The sequence below is a fragment of the Hippocampus guttulatus genome, chromosome 8, assembly GCF_054856545.1.
Source record: "Hippocampus guttulatus isolate MCC_2025c chromosome 8, RoL_Hgut_1.0, whole genome shotgun sequence".
Classification (NCBI taxonomy): Eukaryota; Metazoa; Chordata; class Actinopteri; order Syngnathiformes; family Syngnathidae; genus Hippocampus; species Hippocampus guttulatus.
In genome coordinates this window covers 15,939,288-15,963,269 of record NC_141268.1, presented here as the reverse complement: position 1 = coordinate 15,963,269, position 23,982 = coordinate 15,939,288, and the positions used below count along the sequence as shown (strand labels likewise).

The window sequence follows — 23,982 nt, the reverse complement described above, 5'->3', positions numbered from 1 at the left end:
GTACGTGCGCGCGCTCGCGAGTGAGTGGGGAGGGGGGGGGGGGGGTCGCGCGCACGTGTGCGTGCGTTCCGTGGTCTTGATACGGCCCATTAACCACGGCCCTGATTCCACATCTCTCCTGTCCTCATCCCTCCCATGAACTCCCTGGAGTCAAGAGCCTCAACCTCTTGGATATGGATGTTGACAGAGAAGCAGACTGAACAAGTGTGGGGTTGAGGCTGATCATGTCGAAGGTGGAGGGTTGATAAGAGGAATTGAGCAGCTATTCAAAAAGGCCCACCCATGCGGTTGATGTACCGGTAATAAAGACTTTTGACCACTTGTGAGCACTAGGTAACTTGTGATGAATGTCAGTCTATATATCTGAGCCCGACAACTCTGACAGTGTGAGGTGGAAGACGTTGAAAAGGCGAGCGGGGATTCTGAGAGTACTGTATTATATGTAGAAAAAAACTGAATGACATTTCATCTGTCCACCCTGAAAAAAAAATCGTTAAGACTCTTGTGAGTCTTGATTGAGTTGATTATTTTCGCTGTATTTGTGACACAGTATTTTAACCATGCACTGAAAAAGTACCAATATATGTCGTACCTAAAATGTGTTATCTGAACTAATTTTCTTTTCTTCTCCTCCAACATATTAGAATGTTAATTTATCACATTTTTATCATCTGTAACCGAATTTCAAAACTCAGCAGCAAACGATTCTTTTTGAAATCCAATAATAACGGGTTTAAAAGAATTTTTACCAGAACTGTCTGGCTGGAGAAGAAACATGCATTGATACTACAAATCCCACAATGCACCGTACATTTGTTTTTCACCGCCCCTTTTCAGAGCGCTCTTTACGGTGACGTGTTGGTTTGAGTCCTGACTAAGAGGTAATTTATTAATGGCATAAAATGTTGCACTAAATGTTGGTTTAAAACACACTGTGTATAATTGTTCGTCACAAATGCTTTTGTCGCGTATTCTTGTTTAGGCAATGCCAGTTTTTTGAGCTAGCAAATCGCTTTTAATACTGTAGTCGCTAGCCAATGGAGCTAATTTAGTAAAGTTGGTTTTTAAACATATAAAGTGAAGAGGTTCACTGTGAAAGAAAATCCTCCACCTGGGCCTTTGTTGTCAAGTTTTGTGCAGTAGTTTAACTAGTGGTTACAACAGGTTTATGGAAATTGAAAATTATTTTGTGCCACTGTAACCTCAAGACCATTTGTGTACAATAGTCATTCATCGAATTGACGTTTGTGCAGGCTAAAAGGATATAATCCACAATGTTCTGCTTTAAAACTCCTGTTCCAAACACCTTTATGTCAACTTTTCTTTAGTTATCCCTGCTACACTGTCCAGCCGTTAGTGGTCTTAATTAAATTAGTTGAAGACCTTGAAAACAAATTTTCCAAAAGATAAGAAATATTACAATGTAATTGCCATAGTGGCCGACTGTATTTCATTCAACTACACAATGTTGAAATGTATCTGATGTTTTATTCAGCTTTCATATGAGAGGAACAAAATATCCAAGGAGGGATCAATGTTAACTCTGGGTTCCTTTGTACCATGTTGTCCTGTTTTCGTTGTTTTTTTTTCTTTGTTTTTCAGCTTTTGGTCGCTCCAGACATCCTTACATCCTCACTCTGGCTTTCTACCTCATTCTTTTAGGAATTGTGGGCAATCACAGTGCCACGTCCCGGGAGCAATTCCAGTTCAGAGGCCACGTCTTCCTCGGCAAAAGGCAGTGGCAGGATTAATTCTCGAATCTCAGCTGCATGTCCCGGAGTGTGGGAGGAAGGCGGAACAAGCAGAGTGAATCCACGGAGATATGGTGAAAGCATACAAACGGCATTTCGAAAACGACTCCAAGCACAAAACCAGGGACCACCTTGTCCTGAGGTGAGGAGATGTTTAAGTAAGCAAATGTTCATTAAAAAAAATATATATATATATATGATCATATAGTGTTATGCCCTACATATTTTTTCCCTTCTCTTGTGGTGATGTCAGCACTTTGCCTGCGCTCCTGCTCATGGAAGTGTGTCTGGAGCCAGTCAGCACAAAGCAGCAAGCTGTGACGAAAGTAAAAGGGTCGTTAGGTACTGATTATTAGATGCTGCTATGGTGAAGTGCGCGTTTTCACTAAGAAACAGGGGAAACACAGTGCCGCCAGGGCTCACCTCTGAACTTGCCATTGTTTTGATCAATAATCATGATCACTGCTCGTTGTTGATGGATGGCGCTTAATCTCATGTTGATGATGGGAGGAGGCATAACCTGCCTTGTGCCGGAGGAGGCGAGGGGTGGGGGGTAGATGGGTGCTGAGGCGAGGAGGACAAGCGTGAAATGAACTGTTCTGCTCCGCTGCGAGCCTGCACTCCTCCTTTCAGTAGGTAATTTGTCGCCTCATGTACTAGTGTGTGTGTTTTTGTGTGGGCGTAATCCGCAGTGTGTTTGAATGAGCTACAACCAGCTGCGACTGTGTTTATCTTTTGATAGCATTATTGGAGGTGTGTGTTTGGTGTGCGTATGTGTCTGTCAAGTGAGGGATTATGTCATGTTATATTCCTCTAAGCTTTGGAGGGTGTTCTGTATGAAGGGAGGTCCAGTGGATCTGGTGAAATCGGCATTATTTGGGCTGTAGTTAATTTCCCAGAATCGGCCAGGCTTGACACATTATTATCTTTCTCCTCTGCCCTGACTCATTTCAATTACACTCTTACGATGCGATGCGTAGCTTTTTGGACGCAGCCCCGGACACCCAACTTGGCCATCTCCATCCAATCAGACAGAAGGAAGCAGCGTGTGAAGCCTGTGACTACAAACAGATAAAGATGATAAATCGTCTTGTGTCACACTGTGGATCTTATCAGCCGTTCATCCGAAACTGGCTTCCTGCATCATGCGGAGGGCTTTAACCCTTATTTAAGAAATTCCCCGGATGCAGTTATGACACAAAAAAACAATGACATGCTGTGGATATATAAATATTATTCCTATTGTGGGTTTTTTTCTTGTTTGGCCTAAATGGTCGTCTATTTAAAAAGTTAAAACATGTGGGTCTTGGTGGCCCAAAAGAGAGCTTTAACAATTGCTTCTGTTGCCCCTTGTTTATTTTCAGAAGTACAAACCACCAGAAAAATCAGTCAGAGTGGAAGAAATCGATGGTGTGAAGTTGGTGAAAAACCTAGCGGTGAAAATGGAGGAAATGTTCCGCAAAAAGGCAGAAGCCACCAGGGTAAGTGGAGTTATTCCCGGAAAACACTAAACTTTGTTTCTTTAAATGGAAAAGCCGTGCCTCACTGTGTTGCGACATGCGTCAAACACTTGAACAGCTAAACGCCTCTCTGCAAATAGGCCACCCCTCTTCTCCCTAAGGAATGAAATAACAGGTGGTGTCACAAGGGGAGCATCTTTATGCTCTCTCTGTCGTAGCCCTCAATAATTCTAAAACAGCACTCACTTCGCTTTTATTTCCTTCCCAATAATTCCCAGGGGAGTCTCAGGAAATTATCCAATATCATTTCGTTTGTATGAAAATAATTATTGAATCATTTTACATTTTCTCTCTATTCATTTATCTATGCCAAGAATTTATAGTGACGGGCAGTACAATGAAATGCTGTTCTGTTAGTCGGCAGAAGTTACAGTACACCTGTGTATCCACCTGTTGCCATTCATACAACTGATCAGCAAGGTCTTATAGCCAACCAGCAAGTGCAAACCTAAACAGACCAAATCAGTGTCACGCTTGCACTTTAGAAAATTAATGACCGCAATGGAGGGGTAAATCTTCCCTATTGTAGCACAGAAATAACAGCTCTCGGCGTGTCTCGCTCCACCCTTCCACAAACGCCTGGCCATGTCTACAGTTGTGTAAATAAACTTCTCTGGACGTTGTTTGAGGAAATGCGGTGCTATCGCTCATTCCACAACATGACCACTGGTTTCAAAATTGAAAAAGTAGATTGAGGTTCTGTGTTCACGTTATCAGAGGACTGAGCTGCAGCAGCCTGTCCACGAACTCTGGACAGACGCTTCCGAAGAGGCTGCCGGGACATGATAACGTTTATCTCGGGCTCCCCGTGCCGCAATTCGTCCTGTAAATTACACCCGGAGCAGGCGGCTTAATTTTGTGAACATGAGTGCCTGGGATGTTTCAACATATGGGAGCTATTTCTGAAAACTGAAAGAAATTCAAGAAACATTTTGGTAATTATCAAAAAATGGATACTGGATCTTATAAACTACAGAGGGGGTAATGAGAGTAGTTGAAGTTCTGTTTAATGGATTGTTTATAATTTTGTTGCCTTGACACCGACCGCTGATGTGGAATTTCCCATTGAGTTCAATTGAATGCGTACAGCAAGCCTCGATTGTGTTAATGTAGCAGTTATTTTGACACATGTGATGGATGTTAATTACCTGCTCACTGCATTTTTCTGAAAACACAAAGCCAAGCACATTTGTCGATGGGGGTTTATTATAAAGGTGTCTGATGCTCGGTGTGCCGCGTGAAATCCTGCACCCAACCCCCCCCCCTTTCCCCATCAATCACCGCACAGAGCTTCTCCTCTGCTCTGGGCCACTTTTTGCACTAAGGGAAAAACTGTTTGGGAAACTGGTACCCATATATTACCAGCACGTCATTTCACCTCAGTCGCTTCCAAACAACAATAATCAACATCAAATTCCACACAAATTATAGAATGTTACATCATCGGTATATCATCTTTTCCCAGATGGAGGAGTGTTTCAATCCAAACGGCTAAACACTCAAAAAATCATAAGCACGCTTTCTGGACTATTTTAATAACGAATCATTATCCAAGTTGTACGTTTCTATGCAGAGGCTGGTGGAGGCTGCAGAAGAGGCACATCATCAACATAAAGATAATCCAGATCTGCAGGTGAGGCTTTTTCCACACAAAATGGAAACCAATAAAACAAAAGAGACGGAATCATTCGCATTGAGTGACTGAGAATAATCATGAGGCCGTGAAGTGGATTAGAGAAGGTGAGGTGACAAGGTAATAGACACCATAAATCGTTAATTGAGTTGGCGCTGTCCTTGGATGTCAGCTTTGATACATCATGCATGATCGTTGAAGGCTGCGGCTCCATGATGTCACAACTCATCAATTAAGGATTCAAGGAAGCAAAAGTTTCATGCCTATAGAAGATGTAAAGCTGACGGGGATTCAGACCAGTTAGTGTGTAGAATCAGACACTTTTCAATTTTCCTTTATTTTAGGCCATAGAATATATCCAGCTGATTGTGCCTGGGACATTATAGTGGCGCCCATTGCCGGATTTCAAGCTGCATTGAGCTTCCTTACTCTCTGCAGAGGGAATGCAGTATTTTTGTCGTTCATTAGACCCCCTGCCTCTCTTTCTCTCGCCCCCTCCCCATCTCTTTCTCTCTGTCCAAAGGACAAAGATAAATGGAACTCTTTCTCCGAGAGCATTGTTTCACATACATGCCTCCAGATTGGAAACCCACTCGAGCAACAATACACTGAAATAACCGCAGTACTTTAAAGTTAATAGAACCGTTTACAACATTTGAATACGTTTCAGTTGCCTTGTTCCTTCCTGCCTCTGTGCTTTTCTCACAGCCGGAACAAGACAAGCAGCTCTCACATTCACACCTCCCTCGTTGAATTAAATATCGCTACGGTTGTAAGTGCTTTTTATATGGCCGGAATTGTCGGGAACATTTTTCAATTGACAATAAATTATCCACCTAACCATATTAAACTCACATGTTACAACATTTGGGACACGACACAATCAAAATGAGACCCATGCCTTGGTAAAGGTGATGATGCTCAACATTAGTTGCCACTGCAATCAAGTATTGATTGATCAATTCACACTATTTTATGAAATGTGGTTTACAGTGCTGCGGTTTATCTGAACGAAAAGAACAAGTGATTTCTGTATTTTATTTTTTCTTTCATGAACACAGTATTTTGGAAAAACCCACGAAGAACCAAAGACGCAAATCATGAAGCCCAAAATGGCGGGGGATTACTGTACACTGTTTTCTGATCACGGGTACATTCTCAGTGCATTTTTCAAATAGTTGGTGTTTCTTTTTAGTAGCTGTGGGAATTGAAAATACTGTAAGAGACATAACTTATAAAGGTGCAAATGATGTGATGTCATGACATTGCTCCTTGTGGCATTATTTCGACACCCTCGCCTTCGCTGACACTGCACATTTTTCACAGCCCATTTCACTGACCGCGATGCGATAAGGCGGCCTTCCTATCTCAGCTGTGGCAAGTCAGGACGCTTGAGGCTTTTGCATTGCCCCCGAGAGGGTTCACCAGTACAAGGGAGCACACGTCAGGGCTGATGTCTCTTATCATTTGTTTTCGGTGCTGCATCAGCAGATGTATTCACATAATTCTTGCCTTCTACTTCATTAAAAGAAAAAAAAACCCTTGGGATTTCAACAGGCTCACATGACGATACATAACAATACATGTAAGAACATGGGCCACCAATATGGTTCCCGCGGCAACCATGACAACCCTCAAAAATAGCTCACCAGTGATGGGTACATTTGGAATTTCTATGAATGTCGTAGAAGTGATCAATTGAAAATGGGAACTCTTGCAGGCATTTTTAGAAATACATTGTTGCATAGTTGTAAGCTTAATAACATGATTCCCATATTTTAAATGTTTTCAGAAAATACACATTAAAATTCTTCAACTGAGAAAAGTCCTCAGTGAGAAAAGTTCTGTTGCCTCCATTCGACCTTTGCAGATTACCCGGATGACTGAGAATATATGCATAAATATATATTTTAAAAGACTATTTTTAGCAAGCACATCTGTATTATTTATTGATATTGTGACAGTAAGTTTCAGTAAAAATGGCTACGTTGCTTTAATTGATTTATGATTTATCTCTCTGCGATTGGCTTGCAACCAGGACATGTTTGACCCCGCCTACTGCCCAAAGTCAGCAGGGATAAGGTCCAGCACACCCGCGACCCTCGTGAGGATAAAGCGCTCCAGATAATGGATGGATGGATGTTTTAAATGAATGTTTCACGTTTTAAAATCCGGATTTGAATCAATGAGATGCGAGCCTCCATTTGTGGTATGGAAATCCGACTCATTTATCATGCAATAACACTCTCAAATATTATGGGGAATTACTACACCGTACATGTATTTGAATGACGAGAATCAAAGGTGAATGTCTCTCGTGAGAGAAGACTTAACGCCTCGTGATGTAAGCAGACGATGCAGCAAGGCCTAACACGCTGCGCTGGAGAGCAGCTCTCTCTGCAGTGAGGCCTGCAGCTGACTGCAGTGGTGTAAAAGTCAGCGTAGCATAGCGGCAGTGTCCCATGGCCTGCTATACAGTAATAACCCTCACGCTTAACGGGCCTCTATACAGCAGCTCTGCTGAGGATGCACTATTCCTCTGCGGAAAGCTCCCTCCCTCCCCACCGCAGCTCGTCAGAGAGTCGCTCAGGCGTGGTATGAGCTGTCACGAGCTGCTTGATGGTGATGCCCACATAGAACCCCCCCCCCCAAAACCCCTCCTATGTGTGAAGCCTTAGACTCCATCGCCCATCTTTTTCTCCCTTCCCTCCATCCACAATCAGCGCAGGAGGCCACAATAAGGCCACTCAGGCAGGAAGAGGTAGTCTTTCTTCTGAAATTGCAGCCACTGAAAGACAGGACTGACTAAATGTTTCCCTTTAGGGAAGCAAGACCTTTCCCGGTTGTCATATTTCGATGACAACACCATGTTAGGACTAGAATTAGATTTCTTAGCCATGACAAAAGGAATTCCGTTTCTTCCACATGCATATTGATACATGCGTACAGGTGTGTCCAAATTGATTAGGCTGTCATAATTTGAGGAAGCCTACAGATTTTAACCTTTCATTGAGGCCTTCTGTTTTATTTCAACATCTAACACCAAAGCACTTTATGTCAGTTCTGTGAAACCTTGAAATGTGACCCGTCTGAATACATCCGATGAAATCGTCACGGTGGCGCAAGATGTGATGAAGTGTCATGTACATGGCTTGCTGCCATCATTTTGAGTGAAAGTTGGTCGCAACCAAAGTGCGTGTAACGTTCCTTCTGTTTCCAAACTCGTCCTCAGTACGAGTACTTCAATGCCGTGTTGATCAACGAAGTGGACGGCGAGGGCAACAACGTGGAGCTGGGCGCAGAGTTCCTCCTCGAGCCAAATGACCACTTCAACAATCTGTCAGTCAACCTCAGTCTCAGCGTCGTGCAGGTGCCCACCAACATGTATAACAAAGGTGAGCCAAAAGGAAGCGCCAGGTGTTTTACCTTGAACTGATGAAATAAGAGGTGCAAATGAGCGCTTCATGTGAAAAATGCCAGAGGCGATCTCAAACTGACGGCGGGTGGGGGATCGATACCAAGTCGGGGGCATAAAGAGATACGTTAACTCCTGAGCTGCTTGCGTTTGATTGTAATGGACTCCTCATTAGTCTTGTGCTCACTGCACAAAAGGAGGCTGCCGCCAGCTTGTCCACAGGAGGTGGGGAAGCCATGATTTAGTCCGAGGCATTGTGTGTCCTCCGCTGGGGGAGGGGGTCAATAGTTACAAAGGTCAAGCGCACACTTGGTTCTGTGAGCAGGATGATTAGTTTCATTACCATGTCATTTACATGACTCTTTTACTCCCTTCTTCCTTCTTTGTGTCCCCCCGGTCTTTTCCTTGATCTCGTCAGATCCGGACATAGTGAACGGCGTCTACTGGTCCGAAGCCCTGAACAAAGTGTTTGTGGACAATTTTGAAAGAGATCCCACTCTCATCTGGCAGTACTTTGGTAGCGCAAAGGGTTTCTTCAGGCAGTACCCTGGTGAGTGGTGTGTGTGTGTGTGTGTGTGTGTGTTTGTGTGTGGGAGGGTCTCGAGGGAGCCATCAGGCTTCACTGCAAGAGAAGCATCAGAATAAATGACATCAAATGGCTAAAAGGGTTATTTGGCTAATGTTGTAATTTTACAGACCATCAGAGAGGGTGCGCGCATACTGAGTGTAATTAATTATCATTTGCCATTCAAGGTCTGCAGGCACACCCAGAAGCGGTGGGCTGCCAAGATCCAAAGTGATCAGACCTCACTGATGTGTAACGTGTAGTTGGTTCACAGCAGTGTTGGATCAGAACAATACCGACAAAGTATTACAGACAATGTCTCTGTATGTTTCATAGAAGAACATATTTGTATTTCAATCATGATCATGCTAGGTTACGGGCATGTATCAGTATTTTTTAGTTCACAATTTTATAATGAAAATGATTGATCTTTTTTTCTGTAGGGGTGAAGTGGCATCCAGATGAAAACGGGGTTATAGGCTTTGACTGCCGGAACCGTAAGTGGTACGTTTTCACATTGTTTGACCATCAACCCCAACCGTGTTCAATTTATAAATGTCAGTTGTTTTTTGTTGTTGTTGGGTTTTGAATCACGAGTGCATTCGCCACCTATGACAGGTACATCCAGGCTGCAACTTCACCCAAAGATGTTGTCATCTTAGTAGATGTCAGTGGAAGCATGAAAGGATTGCGACTGACCATCGCCAGACAAACGGTCTCCTCAATTTTAGACACACTGGGAGATGATGACTTTTTTAACATTATTGCTGTAAGTGACGCCACATACAATACGTTTTTTGCGCGTGTTTGTGTGACTCAGGATTGTGTTTGCAGTATAATCAGAACATTCATTACGTGGAGCCTTGTTTGAATAGCACGCTGGTGCGGGCAGACAGAACCAATAAAGATGTGAGTTCCGGCCAAGGTCATGATTATATAATAGTTGAGAGATGTTTTCAAGTGTTTTCCTTATTGTCTTCTGCCAGCATTTTCGTGAGCATCTGGACAAGCTGTTTGCCAAAGGGATTGGACTCCTGGGGCAGGCATTGACTGAAGCGTTCACAATCCTGAGTGATGTGAGTTTTATGTAGTGACCCTCTTTACATCAACCTACTACTAATGTCACTTTCATTAAGATTCGGTTAATACACTTACCATTAAATAACATACAAAACATATTTTGTTGTTTTACTTGAAAACTTATAGCCATATACAGGCTGTGAAAGCTTTGAGATCTGGCCTGCCATGCAATGTAAAAACAAATAAAACTCAAATTTTTACATTTTGTATTAGAGGACTTTATATTGGGATCATTTTTCATTTTGTCTGCTACCATATCAAAACAAAATCGTCTGATGGGGGGGTTCTCACCCCTGCTGTGCAGAGTACAGTTTATCTGCCATGCCCCAATTTTTATTTTCTTTTTTTTTTTAGTTTTGTGTCAGAGATTAACTTGAAAGCAATCCTAAATTGCTTGTAAAAAATATCATACCATACTGTCGGATGATAAAAAAATAATCAGTGTTATTGCACATTACTGTAGGATTGCTTTGGACATGGTTTGTGAAAATACGCCAGTGCTATCCCATCCAATGTGAAATGTGATTAATGGCTCTAATTAATGGCAATGATTCATATCGCGCCTGATTGGAAGAAAAAAGCGGATAAGGGCAGGAGCCACGCCACATGCTTTTTATCTTGCCGCTTTCAGGCAACTACCAGTGTGGCTGAGGCACCGAAGTCTTTACCGCCGCCGATTGTCTGATTAATTAGAGTTGTGCAATGAATATCATAATCAGGTGGGCAGCGCACAACTGCTGCGCTGCTCACTGTCGACACTCCAGTAGAGACATCAGACTCAAGTTGAGGGAGAGTTCGTAGTCAACATAGCACAAAAACTATGGAAATGTGTGTTTGGTAAACAGGAGGGAAAAAATACACAAATAAATTCATGCTAATTTTGATCTGCTCTGTCAGGGAAATAGGTGTTTAAAAAATGTCTTATGATAGTAGTTGGCACTGGTGTAACTCTGCACTGCAACATACGGAGAGATGTTAAATTATGGACCATTGTACTGCTGTTGGCGGAGTGAACAAATTGATCTCGAGCGAGTCGATTTCAGGAGTGATGAACAGCTATTCCGTAACTGTCATGATATTGATTGCATCAATAACTGATAACGTTGTTAGGAGCATGTTTAGATACACATTCGCTTACCGCCCATATACATTTGTAACAATACAGAACATTGTACGAAATGTACTTTTTTTTTTAAAGAAAAAAAGCGAAATCAGCTTTTACAGGGTTGCTTCATACAAAAAAACAAAAAAAAACAGCTGTGTGTGCGTGCGCGTGTATGTGTGCGTGGTTGTATTCAGGTTTGAATGGCAAATAATGTATCTGCTGCTGCAGGGCCTACTTCAAGTCATGCATCTATTGCAGAAATTGTTTCCGCAGTCTTGTCAGACTTGATTTCCTAACAAGAAGGACATTGGTTTTTTTTTTGTTTTTTTATTGTTCTAGTACAATGCAATGATTGCATTTGGAATAACGTATGAATGTGTAGCAGTGTAATTTCTGGGGCCCTCAGCTTGTGTGGCCGTTCCGCAGTTACAGGTCAATAAGCTACTTAATTACGGCAGTGCATCTTTCACAGAATTCATAATTAAGAGCAGCGCTCTCCTTCGGTGTGTTAACTAGCACGTTAACTGTATTTTATTGACTGATGGCTCCACAGCCGGCATCGCTACATTTACAGTGTGGTGTTTGCAGCTTCTGTTTTTTTTTAATGTGTAACGAACAACACTGATAAGATTTGTTTCTGTTTTTACTGCAGTTCAATCAGACTGGCCATGGAAGTGTGTGCAACCAGGCCATAATGCTTGTGACGGACGGGGCAACTGAAATGTATGATGATGTTTTTGAGAAGTACAACTGGCCAGAAAGAAAGGTGAAACCCGTCGCACATCTGCTCCACATGGAATCTGATTTGGAGCATCATATTTTTTCCGACATTTATTTTTGCTCAGAACACGAGGCGATTCTCGGATCAGAGGCTAAGGGGTGCTACAAAGGGCAGGGTGGGGTTTAAATGATGAGGAGAAAGAGATTGTAATTGTAACATATAAATATATCATATACATTTTGAGAATACTTCTGAAAATGGGCGACACACACCAATGCTCAGCACATTTCTTCCAACAAAGATGAGTTTCGTTTTTAATACAACACGCCAAGTGGAGCTCAACTTTTGACATCTACGGAATTGGTTTTTACATCAATTTCATACATAGCTCTCAAGTGAAATACAAATCAATATGATGTTTTTCAACCCGGCGGTGCATTAGAGAGCAGTGTTTTTCCCTTGAGGAATAAAATATGTGAAATTAACTGCTTTCAAGGGCAGTGCGGCTCATTTTCCAAGGCTCTGGTCGCCGCCCCCCAATAACATTTCTACCCAGATTCCACATTGGGTTTAATGAAATGAAATTGTTTGCTATGCGATTCACAGAGCAATAAAAACAGCAGCTTGGGGGCTTTTCTTCACTCCTGTCAAGCATATGTGTATTGGCAGTGTTTGGCAGCATGCGTGGTAGTGTGAGGCAGGGTATCCCACACCCCCCTTCACACACCCTCGGGACTTTTATTCGGCGACCATTCGGTTTTCTATAAGCTTTATGCTTAGCAAAGCATCTGGGACCAATGAGCCGCGCAGGCATCGGCAATGTCAATGTCACAGTGTGCTTTAAAAGGACAGTGGAACGTGCGCTCATGCTCAGTACCTCAGAACAAAAAAAAGGGTTTGAAATGCATGATGGGCGAAATGAAAGCAATTAAAAATTTGTTTAAAAAAAACAACAAGGATGAATTTGGCCAGGTAAAAATCATGAGTTACACAGAAATAAAGAGAATAAGATGCCTTAAATTTTTTCATTTTATGGTTTAAAATAAAATTACACAATTTGCATCACTTCTTCTTAATCAACTTTATAACTGTTTCCTGTGCCCAGGTACGTATATTCCCCTACCTGATTGGACGGGAGTCTGCCTTTGCCGATAACCTGAAATGGATGGCGTGCGCCAACAAAGGTTTGACTTCTTGACACTAACCAACAAAAATTGGAGGAGGCAATTCTGCAGTTTTTATGGAAGGATTAATTCAACATAGAATATGTGGATCCGTGTGTGTGTGTGAGTGTGTGTGGGTGCGTGTGTGTGTGTGTGCACGCACCGACTCTTTCTGCCAAGAGGCAATGAAGTGGCACTTGGGGGGGTCAGAGGTCAATCTGCTCTAATCCCTCTTCCTGTCAGAGCGTCTCCCTCCTCACTGCTCACCGCTGATGGTTCCCACGTGTCGACACCCTCTGGTCACCAAAGTCATTGTCAAATAAATAAATAAATAAATTTTCATGATTCCAAAAGGGAGTGGTGGGGGGGGGGAACAAAAGTCTGAGCTCCCTTCCCACTTTGCAATGACCCAACTTCTCAAGTGTAAGCAACGCACTAAATTAAATGCCACTTGTGTTGAGTCGGTTAATCCAGGCATATTATGAACCAATTTGTCTTTTCTTCCTTCATATTTACTTCTATTGTGACATTTTTTGGTGTGTTTTTATTCCAGGATATTTCAGTCAGATTTCCACGTTAGCAGATGTTCAAGAGAACGTGATGAGGTATCTGCATGTCATGAGTCGCCCCAAGGTTATCGACCATGAACATGACACCGTGTGGACCGAGGCTTACGTGGACAGTGCAGTAAGTACACCTCTTAAATTATTGTTTGTTTGCCTTAGTGTGCAGTAAATGTTCACATTAGAAAAAAAATAAAGACAGTACAAACAAATAGTGTATTCAATTCGATTAAATTAGCTTTCCCTTGCACTGTGTTTTTTGTTGTTGTTGTTGTTGTTTTTCATTAAAATTAAGTTAAAATCACGTGCATAGTACGGTACGGCATTTATGTGAAATAAACTAGAAATTGGAGGTAAACTTTGCTCAGTCTATGATTTTAAATGTAGCCAAATTCAAGTGGTTGCAGTTAAAACGTAGTTTCAATAGGTTTTTCTTTTAGCGTCAGTCTAGTTTACTCCATTATTGTGGGTGACACTTTTGACAGATATAAAATAGATACTACGAGTACAACTGACACTTAATTCTACCATTTAGATAATAAATCTAAGTTTGGATTTGACGTGGTCAAAACGATTGACTTTTCATTTTTTTATAGATGTTTACAGCGGTGTAAAAGTACCTTGTCCTACTGAAATATTAAACTCATTTTATACTTTAGATTAGATACCGTTCAGGAACTGTAATTGCGCATGTGTTTGTCATTTGTTACATGTTATGTCGCTGGAGTGATTCCTCATTATGAGCTTCATTAAGTTGTGCGGATTTCCCTCCCAATGCACAGCTGCGTTCACAGTCAGTGTAAAACGTGCAAACATCATTTCATGTAACACTTTGTCCGTGTCTTTTCCCTCTCAACAGCTTTCCCAGGCACACAAGGTAAATATAACGGTATACAGTTCTCCCTTATCATCAGGTAGAGCCAAATGAAGTGTTCATGCATCATTTATTTAACAATTTACTTCTACACATGTCTGGAAGTGTAAAGAAAAGGATGTAGGATTAAACCCGAAAAACCCATGAGCAAGAGAAATTGTACAAAATGCCGTTTTTTGAGACTTTTTACGCATTCACTCTTTGCTATTTCATGGAAAGTTTGCCATCAGCATTCAGAGCACAAGAGAAGTGTTTACTGTACTCACACCTGTATTTGAGCATGGGGACCATACGCACAAACAGACAGGTAGGTGTTGGGGAAAGCGGGATGCGTATGCTCCTTTTTCACTGGCTGGGACAGACCATTCATCATTGTGTGGACCGTTGCATTTTATCTGCGAAAGCGCATAATAAAAATGATATTGGAGGAGAGTCGCCTGTGAGTGTGTGTGTGTCCGTGTGTGTGTGTGTGTGTGCGTGCGTGCGTGCGTGCGTGTGTGTGTTGCCCAAAGCATCCTAGTTTCCACTTCCAGTGAGTGTAGTGATGAATCTTCAGTGCCACCATTCTTCATTTTGTCACATGAGCTGGTACGTGTCGCACGTTACAGCTCGTTTGCTTCATGCCAATGCGCATGCACAAATAAGCACAAACCACACACATGCTCGCAGCTCAAGAATTAGACTGACTTTTTTGGGGGGGTTCAGTCTTCATCTTGCAGTCGCTGGTATACTGCTCCTCTTGTCTGAAAACAGGCGCGTGGCGATTCGTCTCTTAACATCTTTTGAAGTCCGCAATTAAACAGCTTGCGCCGGGAATCAAGTGAAATCTATTTCCTTTGCCTCGGTGCAGTGAGATTTTATTTGTTCGCCTCATAGCCAGTATTGCCTGCTTATTTGCGAGCTCTGCGGCGACTACGGCACTCTGGGGAACCTCTCTGAAGTTTTGAGTCGTGTACTTTACAGGGTGAAAAAAAACACAACTAGAATGTCACTCAGTACAGCCCTGTACCAAAGTCTAAACTTTTAACTCACCTTCATAGATATGAACCTCCTTCTGCATATGCCAAAGTGTCATTTTAATTTCTTGATAATTTTGTTTGACAGAGAAGTGAAGCGCAAATGCTGTGATTGGCAAAGAAAGTGCAAATGTCTCACACCAAATCTTCCCAATCATTCATCAGAAGTTACTTTTGTTCTTTTTTTTTTCTAGTTAAATGACAAAGCGGGCCCAAGTCTGATGACAACAGTCGCCATGCCTGTCTTCAGTACTAAGAATGAGACGGTGAGTGAGTGTTTGTGCATCTGTCTCTACTCGCCGCTGTCTCAACACGTGTGTCGGATGCCCTCATGCAGAAGAATCAGGGTATTCTGTTGGGGGTCGTCGGAACAGACATCCCTCTGCAGGAGCTGATGAAGCTCATTCCCAAACATATGGTACAAGCATCTACAGTCAAACAAAATGGATTCCAATGCTCGTCAAAAGCCGACGATTAATCACATATGTCATCTCGTTTCTAGTTAGGGATCCACGGGTATGCGTTTGCCATCACAAACAATGGCTACATCCTGACGCATCCGGACCTGAGGCCTTTGGTAAGGGCGTTCGCAAAACCATGTCACAAATTTGCCTGACGTGACCCTCCTTGTTTTTTTTTGTTTGTTTGTTTGTTTTTATACGTAGCCTCCATTGGCGAGGGCACACCGAGACAAATGTCTAATGTGGTCGGCGGGAGGCTGAATGAGCATGTATGATCTGTAATCCCCACCTTTTCCTTTGGTGTATGCATGCAGGGATAAAGGCCACTCATAGGGCTGGCTGGCCTGAGGTTTCCAGAGGTAACTTAACACTCACTGGCAGAGACCACAGCCGCTCGCCCGGGGGGGTGGACCGACGGGCCCTCCGGAGCTCTGGCTTTGCTAGTGGATCTGTGTGTGCCAGTGTTAGTGCTATTCCTCGCTGTGCAACTTGGTGTTTGTGTCCGTGTGTTTGTCTCCGCTCTTTCTTGGTGTCTCTCTGTGGCTCCAAACTGTGCCGTGATCGTTGTCATTGACTGTTTGTTTCTTGTGTACTGACTGATGATGTTCAGTCACAGGATTTGACACGCACCATTTAATGCATTCATGTCGCGTTATTTCGCCGTGAATTCCCTATCCGTCATATTAATTCTTTTTCATTTACCTGACAGTGTTAATTTCACAGATGACGTGTTCAATAATTAACCACCTCAAGGGCTGTGTCGGGGTTTCATACTTAGCAATCCGTATTCAATTCACCAGTGAATCACAAATGGCATTTGATCATGTGTATTATCAGTTCATCTTTTGACAACAAGGCTGCTGCTCCATCCGTGTGATCACATTTGTTCCTCACTGCAAAAGAAACGGATCCTGAATTGTGTTCATCGTGTTCCTCTGCGCAGTATCAGGAGGGTCAGAAGAGGAGAAAGCCCAACTACAGCAGCGTGGATCTCTCTGAGGTGGAGTGGGAGGACAAAGACGACATTGTACGACAGCTTTTGATTTATGGGCGGGGAAGCAATGCTCTCGGTGATTATATCTGAAAGGTTTCTCAGTCTGCCGCGTTGTGTGCTTTATCTTCAAGCTACGCAACGCCATGGTGAACAGGAGGACGGGGACCTTCTCCATGGAAGTGAAGAAGACGGTTGATAGAGGGGTGAGCCAGCGGATGAATTATGAGTCCCCCCCCTCCTCCCCATATCAGATCAAAGCTCTTCTTTAATGAATCTCAACCTGTATCTGTTGTTCCAGCGGCGTGTATTGAAGATGCACAATGACTATTACTACACCGATATCAAAGGGACTCCATTCAGGTGGGGCGGGGGTTTCATTTTCCTCTCCGGTGACTTCATTTCAGCTCTAGTCTCAAACCGTTAACAGACTGAGATCAATTTACGTGTGTGTGTTGCCGGCAGTGTTGGAGTAGCCCTCTCGAGAGGCCACGGCAAGTTTTTCTTCAGAGGAAACGTATCAGTTGAAAAAGGTAAAAAAGATTAGAAATTTCTTACGTGACAAATTCATAACGCTCAGTTTACTATTTTGGTTCCAGTTTTGTCGTGTTAGAGAAAAACTGTACTGCATTATAGGGAGGTTGATGTCATGTTGCGGTTGCTTTCTTGGCTACAGGAGAAGAGCGAAAACTATTCGCGCAAACTCCCCATAATGACGCATTTAATTTTTATTGTTTAAGTTAAGCAGTGCTAACGCAGCTGAAGCGTGACTGACTTTTGTTTTTCAGGGCTCCGTGATCTGGAACAGCCAGATGTCGCCCTGGCAGATGAATGGTAATGTAATGCATGGTTTGGGGAAGTGGGCATCCATGCGTTATGTAGGTTATGCCTCTTTGTTCACGAGGTATGTCGAAGGCCGTGATGTAACATGTCTCCGTTTCGGACTGAAGGACGTACTGCAACACCGAGGAACAGCACGAGCACCGTCATCTGACTCAGATTCAAGCTATCAAGCTCTTCATGACGGGTCGCAGGCCAAACCTCAAGTGTAAGAAATAGACTTCATCATAGTTATAAACCGTTCATAGGTTAGGAGGTGAACAAGGTAACTGTCTGTACATTTATACCAAACTGCTTTTGCAGGTGACAGAGAGCTGATCAAGGAAGTGTTATTTGATGCTGTTGTCACTGCTCCGCTCGAGGCCTACTGGACTGGACTGGCTCTCAACAAATCAGAGTAAGAATTCTTTTGTCTAGTCAGGAATATGCAGACATGCTGGAACGGAGGAAAAAAAAAAACATCCAGATTGTGACCAGGTTTCTGCATCTGTGCTCATATGGAAGGGGATATCTTGCCTGAGGCATTGCGGTCAAGTGAACTTGTACATCTGTGACGGCACCATGAGGGCTGTATGGTACATACAGGTTGGAGCGCAACATAAGTTGCCATACGGATGACAGACAGCTTTTAACTTTTTACAGCCAGATGATGCGAAGCTGCATCATACACGTGCTGCTCTTTTTATGACCTGTGTACTGCAGTGTTCCCGCTAAGCTGCGCGCATGGGCAATTGACAGCAAAATAGCATTAAAAAAAACATTGATAGAGTCATGGTAGGCCTGGAGAATTTAATGACATCAACTGTCAATTATTTGGCCTTTTCAATGATAATGCCTTTTTTTCCTAACCCAGCATATGCTTAAATGGACATGTCTCCAACAATGATACATGATAAAATATACAGTATCTCTTTAATTGGATCTCATTCGTTGGTGTGGTTGTATTTAATGCCCTGCACATTCTGTAATTTGTGTCTAATCAGCAGCTAATAATGCGAGTACGTGACGCTGTGCCTCTCCTCTGAAAAAATAAAACACAACCAGGAACTCGGACAAAGGAGTCGAGATCGCCTTCCTGGGCACGCGCACTGGCCTGTCAAGAACTAACCTGTTTGTGGCTGCAGATCAGCTCTCCAATCGGTGAGTGTCACCGCTCGGTATGATACTCGTCGCTGTTTGCAGCATGAGGCAAGGCGCTGACGGATTTTGATCAATGTCATCCTCTGCTCATCGTCGTCTCATTCAGTTGTGTTTGCATCCTCAGAGACTTCCTGACAGCGGAGGACAAGGAGGGCGTGTTTAACGCAGATCACTTTCCTCTGTGGTACAAGCGAGCGGCGGAGCAGGTCCCAGGCACATTTGTTTATTCCATCCCCTTCAGCACAGGTAGGCTCCACTCAAACAGAAAGAAGCTCCATTGTGTCAAACTGTGTTCTTCCTCACGCTCCTGCATTTTGTTCTACGTACCATTTTCCGACAATATGTGGGTGTCATTGTGCAGGAATTAAGAACAGATCAGACATTCCCATCCTTGACCCAAAAAAAAAAAAAAAACATCTTTATAAGTTGTTACTTGATCAGTGCATATCTGTCCACTTTCTACATCTGTCCCCATCACAGTCACAGGTGAAATGAGGCCGTTCTAAATTGACACTCAGACTTCAAACTTATCAGCATTTTGGATCATTCAATTCATGTAAAATGCTTGTTTTTATAATGCGGGTGGAAAAGACCCAGGGATTCAAACCAAGAACTCCAGAACCATTAGGCGGAAGTGCCAACCACTTGTTCCACAATGTTGCCCTCCATCTTTATTGAAATTCATTTTGAACGTCCAGTACAAAAGCAAAAAAAACCACCTTCCTATCTCTTCACAATTACCTATGATAAATTATTACAGTCTAAAATGCATACACATATACAGGTACAGGCCCAAAGTTAAATATACACATTTATCACCGATACGCATTTGTGCATACATTTATACCTCGATTTATTTATTTTTTACCTACAACCTGTTTGTTCAGTCACATTGTTGTTTCAGAATGGCCAAGCTCGCCTGGCTGGCAATGATCTCATTCAATACTTGTGCCGTCAAAATGTGTAATGCAGCTGGGGAAATGGCGCCATCTAGTGGAGAAAATAAAACTGTTCTGTTAAGCTGTGCGATCGTTACAGTACTGTAATATGTATTTATTGTCCTTCACCTCCTTCCCAGCTTTGGAGAATAAAAGTGTTGTTTTGGCAAGCACAGCAATTCAGCTCCTTGACGACAGAAAATCACCAATCGTCGCAGGTAATGATCATCTCCCATGTCATCACTGACATCATGTGAGCTATCTTTTTTTTTTTTTGGATGAGTGTGGCACAGGTTAATTTTTTGCTATTTTTTGCATTCAGCTGTGGGGCTTCAGATGAAGCTCGAGTTCTTTCAAAGGAAGTTTTGGACCGCCTGTAGACAGGTACTTGAACAAACTACAGTCTCTGTTAATGTACTCATTTGGTTCCCCCAAACCTTTATTGAGCCAAGGCATGTATGTTACATTTGAAATATCTCATGATGCACCACCAAAACAAAAATCTGACAAAAAGATATATATATAAATTAAAATATATATTCCTCATGGGTTGACTTAGTGCTAAACATTTGAAGGGGGCCATGACTTAATCTGTTGTATGAATGGCATAAGGTAGATACACGGCCCAATCAAACGTTTCTTCTGCCATCCAGTGGAAGAAGATTTCATTTTTTGGCCCTGTCACGTTGCAGATAGATGAACAAAGATTCATTATGTGTTGTAAAATAACAAATCATTTCCACCCGATGATCGTGTGCTGTGGCAAGTGTTTGAGAATCGCTACATTCATTATATGTGCCCTGTGAATCTCTGTTGTGTGCTCAGTGTACAGCTCTGGATGGAAAATGCAGCATTAGCTGCGAAAGCGAGGTGAGAAGAATCACCCCAATCTGATATAGACAAAGCCTTGATCGATTTGCTGAAAGAGTCTCTTTTGACAGGACATCAACTGCTACCTCATTGACAACAATGGCTTCATTCTCGTCACGGAGGAGCAATCTCAGGTATCGTTTGTAAAGTCGCTCATTGGTCATCACATGGTGTGAGCGCAACTCAGCAGTCAAACACAAAACCGATGACATCCACAAGTGCTGAACCAAAAAAATATAAGAAAACGCTCGCGGTATATCGCGGTGAACTTCGACATAACTGCGATCTCCAGATCTTGTTACTTCTGCTTATACTCAACTCGGTTCAGCTGTACTTGTGCAATTCCTTATTTGCGAACTGTGAAACCCGTCTCCCAGACAGGGCTGTTCTTTGGCGAGGTGGAAGGTGCCGTCATGAACAAACTACTCCAAATGGGCTCGTTCAAAAGGTCTCACGCCTAAACTAGCATGAATCGCATGGCGTACGTTTGATGCTGTGACGTAAAATGCATGCCGCGGTTCCACCGCAACTTCTTCACTTTTATGGCTGCAGGATCACCCTCTATGACTACCAGGCCCTCTGCAGAGAGTACGCCGGGAGCAGCGACAGTGCCCGCACTTTGTCAGATGTAAGTGCGATATGGAAAATGAAACAAGTCCTTATAAAGACGTTACGTATTCACTGCGAGGACTTGATCATGATGTTTCTCTCTTGCAGCCATTCAGTGTTGTCAAGTGGCTCCTGACCGAACTTGTCATGTAAGGATTAAATATAGAATGTGTCCTCAAAAGCTCCTTTAGTTAAGAATTCACAGCGAGAACGCTGAGCACAAGCACGATATCAAGTTGTAAGATGGACCTGGGGTTGCCTTTAAATGAAGAGATGGTGCAATACGCTCAGTGGCCACAACATTAGGTACACCTGCACAATCAAAAGAGATCATTTCAAGATAGAAACAAATCATTTTAAGACTTATTTGAATGTTCACATATGTTGTCCCTCAAATGTACGTACAGAAGTTGAAAAGGGTAAAAAAAATATTTAAAAAAAAATTCTATTTGTAAAAGCTGAATATTTGATGGACTGTAGCCCATGAAGTACATTTCATGCAAATGTGCAGGTGTAAAAGCTGTGGCCGCTAATCATCTGCATCAGTCATAACCCAACACATGTGTTCAGAACAAAATATAAAATATAACGTATGCTCAACATATGAAATGCTCAAGGTACGCTTGTGTTTTTCTTTTCAGTTTTCTGCTGGAATTCAACCTGTACAGCTGGTGGAATGTTGATCTTTCAGTCAAAGGTACCAATAGCTAATTGATTGTCTAAATCTTGGCTACAATTTGGTACCCCGACTTTGATTCCTTTAATCCGCTGCTGGGAAGAGGGGCAGCATATCAGAACAAGAACCTTTTTGAGAGGATAAAGAATATATGCCAGTTCATATTGCTTTATTGTCTGTTTTTCTGTGTTGCTCCACCCAGTGTATTTCAATGCCCATCGCTTCATATAAAAACCTGTTGCAGTGTGAACACAGTATTGAACTCCAGCTTAACTCCAAACCACCATTGCATTTTTATATATTATTGTACGTTAATGAAAATAGATGTAAGTGATTCAGATTATGGATGGACAGATACAATATTGCGAGTGATTGTGTGCATATCTCTGATGTTCAGTTCTTTGTGCTCTGTGACAGCTCAGAGATCTCGGGGTAAGGCCACGATGGTGCCATGCGACACAGAATACCCCGCCTTTGTCTCAGAACGCACCATTAAAGAGACCACCGGAAACATAGAATGTGATGGCTGCGTCAGGTACCACCACTCATTTCTTGATCGTAATCATCATGACTCAAATGATCCACCGCTATGCCGCTGTTCTTGGCACGGGTACAATATGCTGTGTATGATATGATGTCTCTGGGCTGCAGATCCTTTGTCATACAGCAGATCCCCAGCAGCAATCTCTTCATGGTTGTCGTGGACAACACATGCGACTGCAGCAAAACTCCACCAGTGACGATGGATCCCGTTGAGATCATGTATATCTTTCCAACCCCACACATGTGGAGAATTTAGCTTGTGAGCATGAACGCACACAGCACGTTGTAGGGCTGAATGGTCATCTAATTGCCATTTTTCTCTTTTTATGGCCAATATCGCGATCGCGATTATTTTTCCTCTTCACGTACATTTTTCTCCCCAACATAAGCAAAAAATATATATATTTTTTTGTCATTTATCTACTTCAATTAGACTTGGCAACTAACTTATGAAGACAACAGATAATAATTAAAAACAAAAATTACTGACCAACTGAAATGCAGGGTTTTTTGTTCCCCATACTGCAGCGACTGCAGTTTCAAAATTGCATTTTACCACATTGTGACGTCGATTTCAATTTGATTCATTTTTCAACTTCCAATGCTGTACATTGTAACCTTGACTACTTTGAACATAACGAATCGCTGAAGTGTGACAGACTGAAGTTTCAGAAAGACAGAAAGAAGCCGGAATCATGTCATCCTTTCCATCCTGAGGTATTTTTATGCCAAATGAAAGGCAAAATAGATCATACAGCTCTCGTATTGGGTCTTAAGACAACTGCAAAGGCGTACCTCATACAATGTCATATGTTTCACTCAGGAAAATGCCATGGAGTGCGGTTCGGCTTCACGTCTCTGCAGTCCTCTCTCGGCAGCTTTGCTCCTCTTCATAGCAGCGAGTGTCGGCAGGTGACCATCAGCAGCAGAGGTTTGCAGCAACCCCAAAAGGATTTAACAACAAAAGACCTTAAAAATAAAAACACGTAGGAAACAAGGCCAATCACAAATAATTTCTTTGCATTTCTGCAGGAAGCGCTTTCGTGAGAACAACATTGTAACTAACTCACACTGAGACACGTCCATTCATGCAAGAAACTTGTAGGCGGTATTTGGCAAGTACAGTATTTCTAGATTATGCCACTAAGAGTTCACTATGGTGATACAAGTTATTTGTGCAATGGACAAATTTGTCTTTGCTGTGACAACTTTTGCTGTATGTATTAAAGAATGCAGAACATATCAGAAAGTAGTTTGGGCAACAGGTTGCTGAAACACTCTTATCATATCTATTTTTCCTCATACGATATATTTTACTTTTATCCATGTGGAACATGTAAAAATATTAACAAGAAATAAGAGCACTTTAACTTGCTTTATTCTGCCATTTTGTCATAGTCAGACACACTGTAGATGCACGTTTTAACAGTGTGCTCAAAGAATGTTAAATGAATATCCGAAGTCTGATTAAAACGATCATGAATAAAGACATTTTTTTCTTGACAATA

The 23,982-nt window shown here is 42.4% G+C and overlaps 1 protein-coding gene across 2 annotated transcripts in view; it reads left to right on the top strand.

The window, feature by feature from the left end:
- cacna2d3 (calcium channel, voltage dependent, alpha2/delta subunit 3) overlaps positions 1 to 23,982 on the top strand; it is a 25,679-nt gene extending 1,697 nt beyond the window's left edge. Inside the window, exons 3-40 of one of the 2 annotated variants that reach the window (XM_086118097.1) lie at positions 1,663 to 1,893; positions 3,116 to 3,232; positions 4,845 to 4,904; positions 8,137 to 8,299; positions 8,738 to 8,869; positions 9,328 to 9,388; positions 9,503 to 9,653; positions 9,719 to 9,793; positions 9,871 to 9,960; positions 11,722 to 11,835; positions 12,896 to 12,974; positions 13,507 to 13,640; positions 14,376 to 14,393; positions 15,601 to 15,672; positions 15,744 to 15,824; positions 15,909 to 15,983; positions 16,811 to 16,894; positions 16,993 to 17,064; positions 17,160 to 17,221; positions 17,324 to 17,391; positions 17,647 to 17,692; positions 17,809 to 17,906; positions 18,002 to 18,095; positions 18,743 to 18,838; positions 18,963 to 19,084; positions 19,917 to 19,994; positions 20,099 to 20,160; positions 20,602 to 20,646; positions 20,718 to 20,780; positions 21,024 to 21,094; positions 21,199 to 21,274; positions 21,364 to 21,404; positions 21,897 to 21,952; positions 22,349 to 22,466; positions 22,583 to 22,698; positions 23,112 to 23,191; positions 23,298 to 23,405; positions 23,507 to 23,982. In XM_086118097.1, coding sequence (XP_085974223.1) covers positions 1,663 to 1,893; positions 3,116 to 3,232; positions 4,845 to 4,904; positions 8,137 to 8,299; positions 8,738 to 8,869; positions 9,328 to 9,388; positions 9,503 to 9,653; positions 9,719 to 9,793; positions 9,871 to 9,960; positions 11,722 to 11,835; positions 12,896 to 12,974; positions 13,507 to 13,640; positions 14,376 to 14,393; positions 15,601 to 15,672; positions 15,744 to 15,824; positions 15,909 to 15,983; positions 16,811 to 16,894; positions 16,993 to 17,064; positions 17,160 to 17,221; positions 17,324 to 17,391; positions 17,647 to 17,692; positions 17,809 to 17,906; positions 18,002 to 18,095; positions 18,743 to 18,838; positions 18,963 to 19,084; positions 19,917 to 19,994; positions 20,099 to 20,160; positions 20,602 to 20,646; positions 20,718 to 20,780; positions 21,024 to 21,094; positions 21,199 to 21,274; positions 21,364 to 21,404; positions 21,897 to 21,952; positions 22,349 to 22,466; positions 22,583 to 22,698; positions 23,112 to 23,191; positions 23,298 to 23,390 — 3,294 coding nt within the window. In that variant the 3' untranslated portion in view covers positions 23,391 to 23,405; positions 23,507 to 23,982. Of the gene's footprint in view, positions 1 to 1,662; positions 1,894 to 3,115; positions 3,233 to 4,844; positions 4,905 to 8,136; positions 8,300 to 8,737; positions 8,870 to 9,327; positions 9,389 to 9,502; positions 9,654 to 9,718; positions 9,794 to 9,870; positions 9,961 to 11,721; positions 11,836 to 12,895; positions 12,975 to 13,506; positions 13,641 to 14,375; positions 14,394 to 15,600; positions 15,673 to 15,743; positions 15,825 to 15,908; positions 15,984 to 16,810; positions 16,895 to 16,992; positions 17,065 to 17,159; positions 17,222 to 17,323; positions 17,392 to 17,646; positions 17,693 to 17,808; positions 17,907 to 18,001; positions 18,096 to 18,742; positions 18,839 to 18,962; positions 19,085 to 19,916; positions 19,995 to 20,098; positions 20,161 to 20,601; positions 20,647 to 20,717; positions 20,781 to 21,023; positions 21,095 to 21,198; positions 21,275 to 21,363; positions 21,405 to 21,896; positions 21,953 to 22,348; positions 22,467 to 22,582; positions 22,699 to 23,111; positions 23,192 to 23,297 lie in introns of both variants that reach the window. The other variant, XM_086118096.1, reaches the window with a different exon arrangement.